At 35.4% G+C, this 20,741-nt stretch overlaps 1 protein-coding gene across 4 annotated transcripts in view; it reads right to left on the reverse strand.

Annotated features, from left to right (window-relative positions):
* Positions 1–7,676: 7,676 nt before the first annotated feature.
* CTNNA3 (catenin alpha 3) overlaps positions 7,677–20,741 on the reverse strand; it is a 1,458,437-nt gene continuing 1,445,372 nt past the window's right edge. For 2 of the 4 annotated variants that reach the window (XM_081075326.1, XM_081075327.1), the window contains exons 18-19: positions 13,830–14,088; positions 7,677–11,081 (exon numbers count right to left, since the gene is read on the reverse strand). In XM_081075326.1, the coding sequence (XP_080931452.1) occupies positions 10,999–11,081; positions 13,830–14,088 (342 nt within the window). In that variant the 3' untranslated portion in view covers positions 7,677–10,998. Of the gene's footprint in view, positions 11,082–11,549; positions 14,089–20,741 lie in introns of those variants that run through there. The other 2 variants (XM_081075328.1, XM_081075329.1) reach the window with 1 other exon arrangement.

The following is a 20,741-nucleotide window of genomic DNA, read 5'->3' on the forward strand; positions in this document are numbered from 1 at the left end:
GATTTGTCTTCTCTTTTCCATGTATTCCTCACCATGGCTACCCCTCTGTACCTGGCTACTCCTCTGACTTCCTCTCCCTTCAGGCTGACTTCCAGGTTCTCCACCAGCCAGCCTGATTTCAGAGTAGTGTGTGTGTGTGCCGGGCTTTCCCTTTCATGGGAGCTTTGTGCTCTACTTATAATGCTCTGTCCATTTCAGTTCACCCAGGAAATTGCTCATTTTTCTGATTTCTGATTCTCTCACTTCCTCAGACCAGACTTTCTCTACTTCCCTAGTTAGCCCAAAGCCCCTAATTTTGGGCTCATGACACCTGCGTGCCTCTTCTTTGTGGGAATTATCAAAGATACCAATTGGCACTTTTGGACACATTATTTAATTTACTTCTATCTCTGCTAGACTCTTAGTCCTTTAAGAGGAAAGTTTGTTTTTATTGTTGCATCCGTCGTGCCCAGAAGAATATACAAACCACAGGTCTTACTTATCTGCTGACTGAATTAATGTAAACTGTCTATCTTCTGCCATTCCCTTGCATGCTCATACTCTCCTGCTCCAGGTAGTTCTTTCTCCCTGTTCCTCCCATAAAAGGGACTTTCAGAAGTCTGTTTTGTGGGTGTTTAATCTTGAAGCTTGGAGGTTGTATATACACAATGGAGGTTAAATTTTATAACGTGTTTACATTGTGCCAGGTATCATTCAAAGAACTTTATATACCTTAATTCATTCAACTCTCATAACAATCCTATGTGATAGGTTCTATCATAGTTCATTGAAGCTGAGACATTGATTGAAAGACTCATCATTTTTTTTTGTTAATTAAACTCTAAAATATCATCTCTATTGTAAGAATGAGACTATTGAGATAATGAGAAGTTTAGCAACTTGCTAAATAACAGTTGTTGCTAAGAAAGGTTGAGCCAAGATGCACATTAGGCAGGGTGATGTCAGAGCACATGCTCTTGATAATGGTGCCATCTTGCCACCTAAACAGAGTCACATCTGGGTTGTTTCTGCATTTCTCAAATCAGATACAGCCCTTCCAGTAGCTCTCAGAGAGTATGTGAGGGTACAGGATAGGCATTGTGCCACTTACTTGATACCACCATTGTATAGGAAAAATGAAATTGTCTTTATAGTAAGATGAACTACATTTTATTAAAATAAGCATGTATATAGTAAATTGTACAATGCAAAATGAATACAAAGTTTCATAGAACTTAAGACTTATGATTGCTATTCATTTGCCATGTCTTATATTTTCTGAATGCCTTATTTTGTGGTCAAGGACACATTAAAGGAAAATTTAGAGAACCACTGAGTGTTGGGGGTGTCTCCTGTTTTCACATTCCCCAAAGGGTAGGGCAAAATCTATGGTAGTCTTTCTCATTCTTCTGGATGTTTGAAAATTAACTTAGGGTTAGAAGTAACTGCTTTCTGTACCTCTTGTAATATGACTCTTCAGATTGTCAGTGAGTCCAAAGTTTATCAGACTAAGGAAATAGATTAATATTCAAACAAACAGACATAGGCCTGTTCATATCTGGTCATCTCACAGATGAAACTGAAAATGTCCAGGTGTTTGTTGAAAAGGCTTCCATATGAATGAATGGTGAAAAATAAAAATAATCCCACTCTTGCAGAATAGTTAATGCTAAAGAGGGTGGAGAATAAACTCAGATCTGGGCTCAAATCCCAGATCTGCCACTTACTAGCATGGTGACCATTGTTATTTAAACTGGCCTTCTCTTCCTTATCTGTAAAGTGGGAGTAGGAAAGAATAACCACTGAGCAGCAGTGAAGAATAATGTAGCTAGCATGTTTAGGCACAATGCAAGGCACTTAGAAAATGCTCAGTAAATATTATTTGTATTCAAGCATTCATCATCTATAAGAGAATATACATTTTTTAAATAGTCCGTTAGTCTTTTTAATTTTTTTTTATTTTTAATTAGTTTCAGATGTACAAAGCAATGCGATAGTTAGATATTTAAACCCCTCAGAAAGTGGTGACTCCCCCCTCCCAATCTACTACCCCTCTGACATCGTATAACAGCTTGTCAGTCTTAATATGGTCAAGTACACTGGACACTTAATCCCTTTTATATAACCATTACTGTGAGTTTGTCCGTTTGATGCTTGCTGGTTTATTTTGAAAATACTTTTAATCTCTAATCCTATAGTTTTACACAGGCCTTTGTTTATGTCATACAAGATAACTGATTTCCCTCAGTGGTTTCTCTCATTCTGATTACTTTATTAGTCCTGCATTTTACTGTCTAACCAATCATCTTATAACTCTGCTTGTAGCAGAAAACTTGCTTGCTAGGTGACAGCAATATTGATTCTATTTACAAATTAAAGCTTTAACACCTTAGCCTAACATTGAGATCCTCATGGTGTAAACCACTCTTGTCTTTCTGAACTCCTATCCTACTGTCACCACTCAGTACACCTCCCTCCAGCCAGTCAATTCCTGCATGTGACATGCTCATCCCTACCTTTGGGCCTTGGCTCATGTCTTTGCCCCGAGAATGTTATCTTTCTCCAATCTGCTAGACCATACTAGAATCTAGACAAAGACCCCACTGAATCCTGAAACATGCATTGCTTTTTTGCACCCTGGGTGAGATTGTCATGAGCTGCATTTTAATGTCCCTTCTTCTGCTGTTTACTTTAATTAACTTGATAAGCCCAATTCTTAATTCCAAAACATTCACCCTTCTTTATATCACCAATAGCATCTTTTCATATAACAGTCACTGAAGAAATATTTTTGGTTATTAAATAAACAAATGAGTGAAAAACACCTGTTGGCATTTCCTCATCAGTGACTTTCATTTATGTAAGGCACTAGTGATGGTTTGGAAAGAGTGGCAGGGAAAATCAGGAGTTTTCAAATTCTGTCCATGACACTAGTTATTATCTCTGTAAACTTAAGAATTACCATATTCTCAGAATTTCCGGTTAGTTCAGAGAGGGCCCAAATCACAGAGCAGTGGGGTTCTGCATTCATTCATTTGAAATAAACTCATTGAATTTGCTCATTCTTTCTAAAAATTTCAATTGAGCTACTCCCATACCAGTTATTGTGCTAGGGTTAGAGATACAAAAGTGAATATGATATGATTATAACTCCAAAGATTTTAGAGTACAATAGAGCTAACGAGCTCCAACATGTCTCTGTCATTGCGGTCTGGTACAGCATTAGAGTCTTCCACGTTAGGCCCTTGAAGCAATAAGCCTAAGAGTGACAGCCACATAATGAACTAGCCCAATGGATAGGGAAACATTATGAGCATTTAATGGAAGGGGGAGACATTCCAGAACCCATCTGTGGATCCCCAGTTCTGTCACAGAGGCTTCCTGTGAAGCTGAATGAAAAGAAACATCAGCAAATGCTAATTCTCTGCCCACACCTGCTCTGAATGAATGCCTGGGGAGGGCATACCACCAAGGAAGGACAACCCCATTTTGTCCTTTGGGTTTTGGCTTGAGTGGTGGTCTGCCAATCATTAGAAAATTGTCTTTTCTACTGTTATAAAGAGTGACGTGTAGACTTTATTTGCACATCTAACATTCTGTCACCACCAAAAACTAGAAAGGGTGGTTAGAAGACAGGAAAGGTGGTAGAAGTGAGGAGATTCTTTCCATCATTTTGGGAGCTCATAGCAATAGATCCGTACCTCTAGGCTCTCGCCATGATGCTCAGGTCCAAAGGGTGATTTGGTATAAACCTGGATACGATCCACTCTACCAACAGAGAACTCCCTTCTCTGACCACTTACCTCAAAGGAAACACCCCTCCTCTTCAAAAACAAGGGATTCAGACAAGAGTTGCTTGTCAACCAAGGGCAGCTTTGCCCTCGCAAGCCACAGGATATTGGACATATGGTGACTGGAAGTTACATTCCTGAGTTACTGTTCCTGGATGAAATTTTTAATGGTGTTGCCTGGGAAATTTCAGGGCATCAACTCAGACTCCAGGCAGGAACAGACTCTTCTTGCCAAGAGCACTTTTAGTTCCATTTCTGTCCTCAGAACTAGCACAAAGAACAGATCAAGGAAGTGAGCATGCTGCTGCCAGAGCAAATATGGGCTCTGGGGGCCTAGGGGAGACTGACACAGAAAGGCAACCCCATGCTAGCATTTTCATTAACAAAGATGTGGCTGGCATCTGGCAGAACTGAATGAGGTGAAGCATAGTCTTTCATAAGAATTAAGTGATAAAGGCTCTATACTTACAGGCTGCATTTTGAGAAAGTACTGAAACAGATTGAGATTAAGCAATAAGTGTTCTGAAGCAGTAAGAGCCTTGAAAGGAGGAATGATGTCTCAGAACAGACAACAACAGTGTGTAAGCCCTGGAGACTTTCCCTATGGGATTCACACTAGAAAAGGATTATAGCCAAGGTCGAGATGAGGAATCCAATATGGATGTTCAGAACTTACCAATACGGGCATCTGGCCCTGTGGCTCAGGTGGTTAGAGCTCTGTGCTCCTAACAGCAAAGGCTGCCAGTTCAATTCCCACATGGGCCAGTGGGCTCTCAACCACAAGGTTGCTTGTTCAACTCCTCAACTCCTGCAGGGGATAGTGGGCTGCACTCCTTGCAACTAACAATGGCAACTGGACCTGAGCTGTGCCCTCCACAACAAAGAGTGAAGGGACAAGAACTTGACTTGGAAAAGTCCCGGAGTATACACTGTTCCCCAATAAAGTCCTGTTCCTCTTCCCCAATAAAAATCTTTACAAAAAAGAACTTACCAATACGTATTCGGATGTAAGAACATTGGCAGAGCCAGTGATACTCCATGCCCACTATGGAATGTGTATTCAGACATTCTCGGATGCCTCATTGTTTTCAATAATTATTGTGAATAATTCCCATTGTGGATCATTTTCATGAAGTTCTATGCTAAAGAACAATTCTTCTACTACATAAAATTGAATATTAAAATCAAAAGGCTAATGCCCGTATTGGACCAAAAAACTATTCATTTAAACTAAGAATTAATTATATCAGATGTAGTCTATGTTATTTGTGTGCATGCAGTTTTTAAAAGTACCCTCCCTGAATTGTACTATGTATAACCCAAGGAGAGCAGGACTAAATGTGATACCTTGAAACACATGGTTAGATAACTCAACAATCCATAAACCTTTTTTTGCCCCACCCAAGATACATACCACCAAAGATCAACACCACATGCATAACCAATTCATACATTTTTATTGTTTTAACATACATGGTTTTATTATCAGTTGAGCAAATATTAATAAACTACAGTGACATGAATTGAAATAAAATATTGTTTCAAATACTATACAGAACTTCAAAACAAACCAGTGTTACTTGTGTGAAATAAATCAATTGAGGACATAACAAAAAAGAAAAACACATTGCATCAATACATTTCAACACAAAAGACTTACAGAATCTCAAGGCATATTTGGGCATCTATGTCAATGTCATGAGGTTATTAAGAAGCTTTTTCTATTCCTTGATGAATAATTCATTTTTATTGATTGGTGAAATGGACTTTAAGGATAAATATGGACCAGAAAGCTCCGCAAGTGCTATTGCCAAAGTTTATCTGTAGCCAAACCATAAAACTTCTTTGAACTGGCCGTTACATTAGTGGGCTCCACTACTGCCTTCACTCAGGCCCACTCTATCTTTTGTACAGTAGGATGAGATGTACAAAGAAAGATGGACTGGAACACTCCAAGTGCCACTAAACTTAAGCTTTCAAAACATTGCTACAGTCAACACGACTATTACAAATTGCTTACTTTTTTTCATCTCAAACTGTCTCAGTTTAAATCTGCCTTCATCCTGAATTATAATGTGCATATTGCCTTCAGAAATGTCACTCAGTTTAAACTGTCAAATTTGTCATTTATTAAAGTACATAAAATTAAGTGATTTTGTTATTTATTTATTTTTGCTAAAAGTCACTATGGCACTAAAAACATAATCAAAATGGAAAGCCAGGGCATCTGGAAATCTTTCATTGGAAGTTTTAATTCATATTTTTTCACCCAATTTGCCCAAGGAAATTTTATTTTAAGTCCCAAATATTAGATACTAAATTGAGCATAACACACGTCTACGTCTGCTTTCAGGGACTTGTTAGTCATGGATATGGAAGAAAAATCATTATGCTATCACTTAGGCCCAATGAAATTTTCTTTGGAGGGATTGTATCACACAAGGAAAAGATTCAAAACCGGTAAAAAGCACAGTTTAACCCCTCAAGAGAGTTGGTGAAATTCTCATATTTATATCCCCATGGACATATTGTATACCATCACACAAGAATAGAGAGTTAAAAAGGCATGATTTGGCAAGCAAAGGCACACTATCTCTATAGTATTTTTTAATTAATTTTATGTTTAACACTTCAGAAAAGAGGAAAAGTTCTGTTTAACAAAGAGCATAAACTAGTATCTCAGAATTGCCTCTTTGCTTTATTAATAAACACTCCAACTCAAACTTGATGTTAGAAGTCCGGGTCAAGGAAACCTGTCAGTCCAAGACTTGCAGTGAATACCAGAGAGGTTCAGTTAATTTACAAATATGGGAAACTAATACAACATCCCAAGGATTGAACTGGGACTGTGTAACATAAGGCTGTTTGAATAGGAAAAAAAGAAAAAAAAAGTTATCTGCAGGCTTTTGAATTATTTATTTAATTAATGAAAGGGGGCTTTAAAATGTTTAAAGAAATGCTATGTGCCTTCAAGACCAAATAACCAAACTAAAAAAAAATAAGAATTCTTCCTAAAAATGCAAAAGAAAGAGAATTTTACAACTAGAAATCATCTCATTGGAAATGAAAACGCAGGAACCACTCTGTTAACACCATTTAAGTGGCTTTTGTATATTGTACATTGAAGAGATTTTTAGAGATGATATTAGAAATCTGAGTCTTGTTCAAAGAGAATTTCATTCTTTAGCACTTCCTTTTCTTACATTTGGGATCAGGCACCATCATGACTGCCAGGTACCCAAAAGTGAAAACCCTAAATTAACACGTTTCCAGTTTGCGGAAACACCTGTGGCTACAACTATAAAAAAGATTAGGAAGTCATTTAACTCCCCCAGGCCTGAGCTAGAGAAGCATATCCAGCAACATGGGCAAGAAGAAGGATCTAGCTTTCAGTGGACTTTAGGAAGAAGGATCATGTAAAAATAAAGGACTAAATTTACCTGCATCAGGCCCACACTGCATACATTTGTGATCTACATAAAGAAGGAAACATCTATTTGCTATAGTTGTAGATAGTTTGGAATACAAGGAAACTTTAGCATATTTCAATAATCTTTTGCTGACATTCCTAAGATCCGTAATTTTAAACACATAAACACACAGTAGTAAAAAAGGAAGGAAATTATGCCAACAAATGTTTTTCACCTATCAATGTTAAAGATAGGTTGAAACAGGCGTTTCCATTGAATATTTTTCCTCTATGGCAATAAAAGTAATTTGGCAAATTTTTATCTTATTTTAGATGAAATATTTACTCATGTATATGATATTCTACATTCAGTTATTAGAGCTGAGACTATGTCGCTAATTACTTATGTATCTTTCTTTTATCTGTTTTTAACAAAGTAAATACAGATTAATAATAGTTTTGTGTTTCTTTTTTTTTTTAAGTTTCATTTTTTTTTTGCTCTTCCATAGGAAACCAGACAGCATTTAAAGCTCATTTCTCATTTTCACTTAAAAAATTCAATCCCATCTTCCAGGAAGTCTGAATGGTGTGATGTCTAAAATTTCAGACTCTAGAGTACAATACACTCAATTTTAAAGCCAGTGAGTTTTTTGAGTAAGATTCTCATCCCGTTTAAGCCTCCTTATCTATGAATAGAGCTAATAATGTTTATCCCATAGGGTTATTGAAATAATTATATGAGGTAAGAGCATTTATCACAGAGCTGGCACAAGAAGTTGGTGAGGAATTAAGGATAAGACACTCAGATTTATAGGAATAGTAAGGAGTAGGGTTTTGGTTACAAAATTGTGTAGCATTCTGGTACGAGGGGGCTATAGAATCACTGTTTGTTTTGTTATCTGGTGTATCCCTAGGAAACTAAAGCAGTGCCTGGAACATTATAGTTGCCCAACAGATGTTTGTTAAATATATAAAGGTGTTATTATCCTGATTAGCTCTGACCTTGGGAAGAATTTCACCCATTATTAGACTAGAACATTGGCTGAACTTCCATATCTCATCTTGCAAACAATAGTACTAAATCACTCTCAACTATTATATAGTTCGTCCTCCTGCACCTGACATGACTTAGCCCAAACCACCAAAGATAAGTGCCCCATCTTATCCTTAAAATTTTCCTCAGGAGGAGGCTGCCTAATCTTCATAGAACCAAAACTTCTTCCTTCCTCTGGCTATGAAACTTATCTGTTTCAATAATTACCTTTCTTATTCCCTCCCCTACCTCTTTCACTTTCTTATCCATATTTCTTTAAAAGTGCTTTGTATTTGCTGGGTGTTTTTTTTTTTTTTCCCCATCTTATCAACCTTATTTTGAAAGTCAATCTTTTTGTTTGTTCTCATAGACCAATGGGGACTATTGGATGTCCTAAGCCAGCCAGCAGCCACGAGCCATGTCATCCTGGGTTATACATAAAGGTTGGCCCTACCAAACAACTATTGCCTGTAGACAGGATTCTGGTAAGGTTGGGTATTATTTGGAAATACTTTTGTCAATTAGTATTAATTATCTTCTTTTGAAGTGTTCAAGAATAGATCCTATCTATCCTGGTAGGGGGAAGAAAAAGCATTCACATGTAAAATGATTAATGTTGTAAACTATTATTTTTTTGTTTTCATGTAATATGTTTCTTGTTCATGTGATTTAGTTAAAAGTGGCAAAAATGTATTTAAAATTTTAATTACTCTCTCTCGTTTAGGTATCTAGGATAGTGTTACATGCTTGATAAGGACATCTTTAAGTGCATACACCTGATTTTAATAATATCTGCATTAGACAGAAAGGGCCAAAATGAAAACTTGTAGCTATTCCTGTCATTAGGTCTGGCTTGTTTATTTGGTAGTAACAGGCAAAGTACTGATACCAAAGATATCATAATATGGTATGAACAGAGAGATATGGTATGGTTCTATTAGAGAGATATTTCCATTGTTCATACGTAGAAAATATGGTGTGAACAGAGAGATATGACAAAAGAAATGCTATAGGATTTTCATCTGAAAAATAACTTGATTCCGGTATGTGATTGATTGATTGATGATTTTTGCTAAGTCACTATGGAACTAAAAGCATAATCAAAATGGAAAGCAGGAGCATCTGGAAATCTTTCATTATAAGTTTTAATTCATATTTAATCACCCAACTTGCCCAAGAAAATTTTGTTTCAAGTCCCAACTATTAGATACTAAATGGGACATACCACATGTCTACTTCTGTTTTCAGGGACTTGTTAGTCATGGATATGGAAGAAAAATCATTATGCTATCACTTAGGTCCAATGAAATTTTCTTTGGGGGGATTGTATCACACAAGGAAAAAAGAGATTTTTATATGAATATAAGCCTCACAGGTTGTGGAAATTTTCCTAGTTTACTTTAAAAAAAAATCATTGAATTAATGTGCAGGTTAAAATCTTTTAACTGGATACCCCACAACTTCCTGATCAAGTCAAACAGAAACAGTTCTGACTTTCCAAAGTGAAAAATGGCTATTTGATTCCTAACTCTGCAATAGGCAGGTTGACTCGGCAGAAAATAGACTGACAAAAGAAAGCACAGTTGAATTTCATTCAACTTGATATTCCAGTGCCTGCTTTGCTGACCTAAAGAATTACTTACAATGATACTGGAACAAGCTGGCAATTCTGCAATGAGTTCACTGGCGAATGATATCACATTCGCGAATGATATCACAAGGAAAAGTCTCAGATATCATTCTACTCATTCTGCCACTACTATACAGAAATCTGTACCAGTGGAGCCACAATTCCTAGCATGGAAGTGTGCATTCGACACCAAAAACAATCAGAATATTTCTGGAATAGAAACAACCAAGGAATAATGCTGCTGGGAATTAAAATCCATGGTTTTAACTAGAACTCTATGGAATCTATTTATCATTTTTTATGTGGCATAGATACCTGAGGAGATGAGACATGGGAAAAAGATGCTTTTGGTGCATAGAAGAGGAAAGGATGTTAATTGGAGGTAATTGACTGGTATGAGCAGGCCTGAGTAAATCATTCTGGTAGAAAATATCAACAGTTAGCAGGAGGATCCCTAGCGCAGGGATGGGTGAGATGAAAAGACCACTCTGAAAGTGAAGGTGTAGAAAGCCACTGAAAGTATTTTCTCTGTTCTCACACATTAATCTTTTCAGCCACTCATTATTGAAATTGAGGATCTCTAATTGTTGGCGTTGAGACCCAAATTGGGCACTTAACTCTATGTTCACAATTTTAACTGTCTTGCTATAATGTGACTTGAAAACTTTGAAGCTGTTAAGTGTGCAGGAATGTCAGATTGAAAAAAATGGGCCTTTCTGTGTGATTATAGGGCTCCTTACCCCTTAAACAGGAGGAATTTTATGGGGGACATATGGTTATATTCATGCTCATCAATTAAGAAATTGCAAAGGCCAGAAGGCACATTTAAGAATATTGTATTTTCAAATATAGTCATAGTTTTCATTCATATCATAAGACAGACAGAAAGGGGATCGTTAACAAATCAACTTAGACTTTTAGTGTTTGATTTTTTTTTCCTGACCCATTCATTGAGTTGTACCCAGAAACTCGATTAGAATGAAACAAATAGTTTAATCAAATAATTTACACTTTTGATAAATAAAAGGTAGAGATTTATATTTCTCACATTTCCTGTTTTCCTAAGTAGAAGAATTTTTAGTAGATTATGATTTCATGGATATTTTCTACATTATCATTCTAATTCCAGTCTAATGTTTGACAGTGATGCTGGTGGCTATTCAGGATGAAGCTGTCCTTCTGGGTCGTCTAAACCCTCTCCTTCCTCTCGAAGTTTTTTTCCTACATAAATTGATTTCACTACAAGGGAAAAAAAGCGAGTTTTAATTAGGATAAAGCAAATGTATCATCAGAAGAAGAACTGATCTCTGTGATGTGATTTCCAAAGGCATTAGATGGGCCACCAAGGTAACATTCTAATTAAATTTCTGCCCTTTCCCTACAAAAGAAGGGCTTACATATAAATATAGCTAATGCAGTCATACTTATTTATTAGATTCATTTAACTATGTTTTATATAGTGCTAGTGTTTGTTAATATATTTGTTTGTTAATATATTTGTTAATATAATTTTTCTTGTGTATTAGCACTTATGTTATTAGCAGGTCTGAACTGGATTAATCTTGAAATGTTGCCCACAGAAATTCACTCAGGTGGACAGATTTCTTTCTCAGTGCTATGCACCTGTTCTTACTGCACCTTTGATTACTACAGCAGACTTTATTCCTGGGATGTTCTCCAAGTTCATTTTTTCATTAAGTTTTGTTTCATTCTAAGTTGTTTACTTTGAGATAAGCTGGAAATCTACCTACTTTGAAGAGGAGGCCTTGCTCACATCTCTGTACTTTATTTATTTATTTATTTTTTTAATTTTTAAAGATACAGGGGTGATTTGGTAATTGTATCATTTCAAGTTATTTGCTTTTGGCATCCAGTGCTACATTCTAAAATCCAACCTATGAAAAACTGATATAGGATCAAACAGACATTAGATTTTCTAAATGATACTCTTGTGCTTCTGGAGCATGTGGTTTTAGGAACTATACTCCTAGTAATTTGGTAATATTTTTAAAATTTACTTTCTCAGCTAAATTATACATTTGCACTTCTACCTGATAAAGGATGTAGCATAAATGTCACTGTTGTAATATCTACTCTTAGAGCAGAAAGTCATGATGACATTTCAAAAAAAGAATCTCCTTATTCTGCCTCATTTATCTAGATAGTTCTGGAAAATAGAACTATCTGGATTTCCCAATTCCTTTTTACACTGCCTTCTCTTTTAGGGAGTGGGCTCTGTCTAGAATAATTATTGTGGACACAGTGCATAGTACAAAACCGGGAGGAGCTTATTGCTTTTAATTCCTAGGAAGTTTATGTACTGAGCCCTGGCAGCCCAGAATTTTGAAAGAATAAAATAATTCATTAGAATAAAGAGAAGTTAACATTTTCCCATAATTGATAACCTATTAAGTAAGTGCTTTTCCCATGCCATTTTTCTCAAGATACCAAACACAACATGCTCTCAACTTTTATGCATTTTTATATTTCACATATTCTTTTACCCACCTTGGTCCTTCTAACATCAATTGGTGCTGCATATTTGAATTTTACTTGCAAGTAAAGATGACAGGGTTGCAGAAACAACTCAATGGCAATGTTGTAGAAAGTGCAGTTACAATTATAGTATCATTCTGATAAAGCAGAATAGGGAATGCATTTTTAAACTCTTATGAATGGAAACTCTAGGTGTGAGAAAAAGTGAAACTGAAATTTAACCCCCTAAAGAGTGAGAGAGAGAGAGAGAGAGAGAGAGAGAGAGAGAGAGAGAGAGAGAGAGAGAGAGAGAGAGACCACAAGAGTGAAAGCACAAGCAAGATAGAAAACCAATGCACTAGACTCTGAGACCATTATCAAGTTCATTACATACTCAACTAGCACAGTGTTTGGGACTGTTCATAGTGAGCACAGTTATAAAATGACCTTGATGACTTTTAATTAAAAAGATATTATTAAAAACACTCTAGCTTCATTGCCATTAACTCTACTTCATAGTTCAATAGTACAATTTACATAGTTATATTTTACTCAATATCCAAGGTTTTCCAAACTGGCCTTTTAATTACAATTGCAAACTGATACAAATGGAATTTTAGAGTCATCTGGAACTGCGTACACTTCTGTTGGCATAACTCACTCGAGGATATAGTTAGAGGTCCCATTTTCCCAAATGGATGATAACTTCCCCCATGTATAAATTCTGATGGGCCCATTTAAACCCAACATTCAATGTGCAAAACTGCTAACTGCAATGGAACCCTAAAAGGCACATTTGTAGCATTAAAAACTCAGTCACCTTTATAATGTTAGTAAATTGCTTCATTAATAATTGAGGCTGACCTTTAAAATTTAGGAAGTAGTTTGTCTGTTGAACCTTGGTTAGTTACTGATGGATGTTAGCCTCATCAGTTTACAACAGATACAGATATGTAGAGATTTTTTTTTTCTTATAGCAGGAAAAATTTTATTTTTTCCTATAGCACATTTATGTCAGGTCAGATCAGATAAAGAAAGTATGGAGATTGAACGGGAAAATATTTTATGAAGTCACTTATTTCTATCGAAAACTAAGTCAAAAGTTTGTCAGTGTTTTAATTCAAAAATAAAAGGATGAACGTACTCAAGATACTACAGATGAATAAGACTCAATTGCGTCTACTATGTTCATTTAGTAATGAATAGAAGATATTCTCTGTGATGGGAAAGGTTGGATGACAACTGAAGGTTTCATTCATTCACCAAGCATATTTTGATTACTTATTTAATGCTGGCATGCAGAAATGACAATGACATGATCCCAAATGCATGTTGCTCATGTTGGTTCAGCCTCTAATGTTTTACATTACTTGTGGGTTAGACTCTAAAAGCTAGTGAACTTACAGTACCAATCAAGTGTAAAATTAAGGCAGTGTGTTTAGCCAGAACTTTGTAATATAGACACTAGAGTAGAATCGTGGTTTCAGTAGACACGTCTTCCTCTAAACTCACTCATGACTTGCACTGGGTGGATTTTTTTCTTTGCTGAGCCTCGTCTGACAGCTGCACAAGTTTCTTCTGGCTTCTCTCTTTTAATCAAGGGCTTTTTTGCAGGAGCCTTCATTCTCCACATCACAACTGGGTGCCGGGGCCCAGCAGGACTCTGAATTCGGATGATCTTGGTGGAGGCAATGTAAGACATTTTCACTGTTTGTACTACAGCATTCATTAAATTTTTGGCTGCTTGGATTAGGGAGGTGACACTGTCCAACTGTAGGGGAAGAAAAAAAAAGAGCTTTTCTTCAGTAATGCAACTGGGAACCTAATGAGATTTAATGTTATTAAAACTGAAAGGTATCACTTTGTTTTTGTACCAGAAATGAATGAGTTAATCTCCGTTTTATATATCTATGTATAATTAGCTACATCAATCTATCTTTGAGTATTTATTTATTTATCTTATGCACAAATAGATACATATACTATCTTCTAAGATGATATCTTAGAGACATTAATCTCGTGCTTTTGGTTTTCAGTGAAATGGATGCTATAAATTCTATATAATATTGTAAGGTAAGGTCATTGCTTTCTCTGAAATGCATCTCCCTATTTGCATATGTGACTGTCTACAATAAAAACTGTTTTGTTGTAGTGATTTTATAAGAACAATAACTGAAAATTCTTCCTCTCAAGGAATTCATAGTTTAATATAAATATCATACATACATATAAATATATACATGCATGTAACTACTTACTTTCATGAGTATTTCCCAAATATTTTCACTTAATAGATTCTCTTTATTAAACACAGAACTTTTAAGTCTTATCATGCAGTGTTTTAAGGTAGAAAAAGCCAAGGCTCTCAGTCAAATTAAGTTGTGTTTAAATTCCAAGTCTGCCATTTCATAACTTGGATAAATAACTTAACCATTTTCATCCTGGTTTCCGCAGATGTTAAATTGGAAAAAAATGCTTATGAAAATTAAATAATATGTGTAAAGAGCCTAGTAGAGTGACTGCCAAATAGTTGATTATTATTAAATATATTTTCCTTTGTTCCTTAAGAATACTAACAAAAATTGTTAATTATAAAGATGTATTAATGACATTTCTAAAAGAATTCTGCTTTTAATTGTTATATTTTCTGGATTGTTCACAAAACAATCTCATGGAAAATGGGGTGGTATTTCTAGAATCTTGTAAAATACCTTAGAACTAAGCCAACTTGGTTTATTTTTATACAACTAATGCCTCTTCCATTATTTTAGTATGATGGATTGTCATCCACAACCGACTCATACAGGAAAATGTGCCTCCACTGTCACCTGTCTGTGATTTGTGCTTTCAGGGTTGGGACTTAAACACCAGCTCTGTAGTTACTAAAATCCATCAGCAGCTGCCTGGCCTGAGTATACTACCTTTGTAGTTCACGGAGTCTCATCTCACATACAGAATAAATGAGTGAAAAAAGGTAGTAAGCGGAGATTATGTGCCTGGGGCAGTGGTGTAGCTGGTTGCTTCCTAGGAAAAATTTTAATTACCACCATTATATGCCTAGCCTGAAATCCTTGAAAAGGTAACATCAAAAAATATATAATTTGAAAGCTAATAATACTTAGCAACTATACGTCTTTAAGTCTTTTTACTTATTGAAGCCAGAAATGGAAAATCTGTACATGTGGCAGGAATGACAAATGTATTACAAACGTTAAATAGGATATCATGAAGCACTCGTATGTATTTCAGTGGAAATTGACAGCTTCTGAGTCTCTGTACAACTGAAAAAAACAAACTATACTTTGAAAAGAATAACACAATTTGTTATTAACATTACTCTGTGATACATTGCAGGCTAAAATCTGCACTTTAATAATTAGCAACTTTCATTAAAAACTTCCTGGAGCCCAGTTAGATTCTGAAATTGTTTCCTATCTCACTACCAAAAAAAAAGGATTTATTTTTCTTCTAAAGGATGAATCATCGTGAATAGTATTGAGGATACTTGGCAAGTTTCTCACTTGAAAATGAAAATCTTTGTTTTACTCTGAGGGCTCTGTGCTACAATAAAGTCTTCTACAAAAAAGGTCCTAAGGACATGCTGTCATTCAGGATTTCAGCAGGGACTTTGGCTTTTATGCCCTAAAACTTACATTATGTTTTCCAACTTTGGACTCTGTAACCTTGTCATGCATAGATTGTATTTATTTCATTTCCTTTTAATTTTTCCATATAAGTGGTATATGTAAAACCAATAGTCTAGAGAAGATGTAAAATGTTGAAACTGGATTATCTTCTTTCCTCACTGAATCAGCAAAGCCCTGTTTGTGCCATTGTGATTTGTTATGCTGGCCTCTGAAAAATCCTTTTATTTTAAAATCCACAGTATAACTGCTCTAGGAGACTAAAACAACAACAACAACAAAGCCCACAGGACAAATTATCACCCTAGGAGAGCATGAAGACTAGTTTTGCAGATACATTAGGACAATACTACAAGAATACTCTTATTTCATGAGGACAGCTTGTAGGACATTCTATGAGGATCTTTGCAGTCCAAGAGCTATGTGTGCATAAGATTCATAACTCTCTGCTCTCAGCCAAATCACAGGCCACACAAGCAATGGGCATACCCAGTCCTACTAAGTGGTAGGAATTTTGTTGGAGGCCCAAGCATGCAGTGCCTCAACCTACTGATAAAGAGTAACTTCACAATTTCCTGTCTGAAAAAAATTATTTTAAGTCCTCTTACCCAAGCCTACTTTTATGAAAAGTCCTTCAAAGCAAGGACTCAATAGAATCCTGAAAATGAAGACAAATTTGAATAGGGAAATGCATCACATTATGGTCTCTGTGTCCAACTTATTGAACAAAGATTTCTGAAGTTCACAAAAGAACCTGTGCAAGACAAGAATGTCAATTTACTCTAAAGGCCTGGTAAAATACTCAGACTATGAAACTCAGATCCAATAATTCTTTTACCATTACAAATCACTTTCACCAACTGAAAATTCTGCTAGGCAAATGTCACTTGAAATATTTACCATAGAAGGAGCTATTTTCCCTAACACCCGGTGATACTCCTCTCTGACCTAGATGAAGAGCTCTTGATCAAGATATCCACTGAAAACAAAAATGGCTTCTAAAGTCATCAAACCTCCTATGGTTTTATATGTAAATATTTGTAGGCACACATACCAGAGATGCAAAAAAATAAAATAAAATAAAATACACAAGTGGACATTGGTCAACGTTACTCAAGCAGTAGTTTCCTGTAATTAAAAGTGTCTGGATGCTGATGGTAACCACTCTGAGAACCTCTTGCAATTGCAGAAGTCAAATGTGACTTGTATTTATTTTTGTTATTGATAAATTATTAAGTTTTATATTTTTAATAAAATTTTTGTTGTTTAAAATGTGTATACATTTTTTGGGCACCCTCTGTAATGTAAGAAGCTTTCTATTTCCCCATGCTATAAATAGGATCACGGTTTTAAGTAACTTTTCAAAGAGAATTTTGACCTAAATCAAAGGCTTCTGTCCTGGATAAATCAGAGATCTGCTCTCATATCACAGTAAATAGGAAGATAGCCCCATTTCCTATGTTGGTGACTTGTGCTTATTCTTACAATACTGGTGTGGCTTCAAAACAACCAAGCTTGTCCGTCTCTTACTGACATAATACATTTCTCAATATTGTCTATGTGCAAACATAAATTGGTAAGTTCTACCTCATTTTTTTGAGGATCTAGATAAATATAAAGTGATTTTGTTCATAAGTCAGCTCTTAGTCTAACTGCATGATGAATCTGCAAACAATCCACATTATAACCATCTAAATAGAGTCCTATTACTATTCTATAGGAGTCTTAGTTTATTTTATTACAGTACTTCTTCTGTGCTCTGTGGTATGGACTATGTGATTTCAGCTAAGCTACAGTATAAATTTGTCCAATCTTAAAAGTGTTTTCAGACAAAAGATTCAATCCTACTTAGAGATATGTCTACAACCCTTTGCTGCAGAAAAGGAGTTTAGTAACAATAAAGGGTATTTTCTTTTTCTTCATAAAATGACAAAATTTTGTCCATGTAACTAGTATACATAGAATGTCTGGATCTTTTCTTACAAAAAACAACCCTGCATACTTGCCATGTCAGTCTCAACAACTTTGTCAAGCTGAAATGTCTGCTGGCAAACCTTTGTCAAAATCCTATTGTAATTATTGACAGCCAAGAAAAAAAAAACGAAAAAAAAAAACATGCTAGCTTCCTTTATTTTCTGAGTTTCTGATCTACATTATACCAGAACACTAGGATATCTTATGCTCATACTACACTACTCTAACTCCCTATTCTGGACACAAGACCTTCGTCAGATACTTGTTTGCATGAAGATGCTAAGCTTGAGTGAATCACTCCCACTGACATGGATCTTACTTCCTTGCACCAGGGTTGTCATGTAAGGAAAGCACAGCTTCCCAACCCCTGTGTGAAGTGCCATACCAACTAGTGCTGCTGGAACTACTGTGGATAGAAAAGCCTGATGTTGCCTGGAAAGATGTGTTTCCTGTCCTATAATTTTCTGACTAAACTGGTGTCAAGTGTAGCCTATGGTATTCTTGTGAGTCTCAATGTTTTCCTGAACTTACAGATCCTTCACACCTGCACAAAGGTAATACTTAAACAGCCACTTATGAGAAGTTTGGCTCCAGGTATAACAATAACACCTTATAAAAATCGCTAATATCTATGTGCTTCTAATATGTTGGCACTGTTTAAGCAGTTGACATGATTTAACTCAGTAAATCGATGAGGTAAGTATACTGTTATTTCTATTTTGTAGATGAGGAAACAAAGGAACTAGAAGGTAGCTTGCTCAAGGCAATACAGCTATTAAATGGTAGAGCTGGAATTTGAGCCAAGGCAGTCTGGTTTAAGTGCCTGATTCTCTTACCCATTACACACCCCTGTGTCTCAGTAATATGTCACTTCCAATGTCTGTTTCTTTTTAGATATTGAATAGTTGGAGCAATTTCACTAATATTAATAAAATGTCTAAAATGTTTTAAAAATTGACTACTCAAAACTGCTTTTGGGAAAGTTACAGAATTTTTGTAATGCATATTGGTACTAAGAAAATGAGGGTATTTTACTTGCCAAGGTATTTTGTCAGAATGGTGGTTTGATAATGTTTGTACGCCATCATTTTCCATGTAGCACAGTTTTTAAAATAGCATATAGAAATAGTCATCCTCATAGACTCTAGCCATTTAAAGACTCTTAGATTAAGACTTTTGTAACAAAACATTTTTAAATTTTAAAATGTGGATCTCAATAAACAAATCAATAAGGCAAAGAAAAACTATAAATCACATATTACCTTGGTGCAAAAGTAACTGCAGTTTGAATTAAAAATAATTGCAAGCACCGCAATTACTTTTGGACCAACCTAATAGCTTTTACACATGGGAATGTATAACGTTTCATCTTTCAAATGTGTCCTATTGCAAATACAAACTAAATCTCTTTTCTGATTAAAAATTAAATCAATTTGTTTACCTTGGTTTTGCAATAGAAATCAGGATTTGTTCTCCTGACCTTGGAGTTTCTGTTTAACCCTTGTTTAGTTTTAAAATTTGCAGTTAATCTACTTTAAATAAGGTTAGCATAAGCAATGGAAAGAATATGTATTATGTATGGGTGTTGGTAGATAACAAGTGAGAGCATAGGTAATGATTTCTTTAAAAAATTGAATATTGTATGGTCTTTCTAAATTATATATGCTATTAACATCTCTGTATTAATCTAGCAATGATATTTGTGTACCATAGGAGATATTTAAGTATATACTTATTAGCAAAAATACATAATCTAAATCAATATGTTTCTAATATCCACCTTGAACCTCTCTTGAGGACTTAATTTTATCCTGATACTTGCTTAAAACATTCTTTGGTTTCTGAACAGATTTTTAGAAGAATGGCCTATCTTGAAAGCATTCTCCCTTTTTAGATGCATTAAAAAATGCTAAATAACCAGGTTGGCTTAATGGGAAAATCAAATAAGAGACTTTGCTAAGGCTAGTCAAAATGGACTTACATATCCAAATTGAAATTGTCAAGCTTATAATTAAATTGAGAAGGTGGCTCCTTCTTTGAATATGAAGTTATTCCAATGGATCTCTGATAGGATTTGCATAGTAAATTTGTCCGTTGCTAACTCTCCATTTGAACATGGTAACAGAAAAGGACAACATAAGTTGAAAAGAGAAAAAAAAAAATCAATGCCTGGAATAACTGAAAAAAAAGAAAAAATTAACACTACTGAGATGGCCAGGCATGAAATGAAATATGACATTTATTCAGTTGTAATCTTGTTCTGTCAAAAAACATTTTCCAAGCTAATTTTAGTTTCTAAAGCAAATACTCTAGTCAAAAGTATCTTATATCATGCTAAAAGGAAATAATTACAAACATAACGCCAATTCAGGTGGCAATTTCAAATTCTATTTGAAATGCCCTCTTATAAGAATAGAATATTAATGATTAGTTATCTTTCAACCATGTTGACCTAAAGGCAAACGCTTATCTGAAGAACAAGTTTTCTATAAAAATTGCAGCCCAGGTACTAGATTCATCAATTCTGAAAAATTAGTATATTATTTCTTAAGTAGAGGTAGCAGGAGTGTGCTGGCTTTGGCATGGTTCTCTCAGCCACCATGTGTCAACCCGTGCATTCTTTTCTCTCGAGCATTAGGTAGGGCACTGAGATCTGCTGTCTCCATAGACATCTATTGATAATATTCAACCTGACATTTTATCCATGCTGCAAGAATTCTGGGCTGAGAGTAGGAAAGCACCAGTCTTTGACCTACATCCTACACTCATCTCTTGCATGACATAGGCAAAGGAAAACTAGGTTGTG

The sequence above is a fragment of the Rhinolophus hipposideros genome (genome assembly GCF_964194185.1).
Source record: "Rhinolophus hipposideros genome assembly, chromosome: 15".
In the NCBI taxonomy this organism is placed as follows: Eukaryota; Metazoa; Chordata; class Mammalia; order Chiroptera; family Rhinolophidae; genus Rhinolophus; species Rhinolophus hipposideros.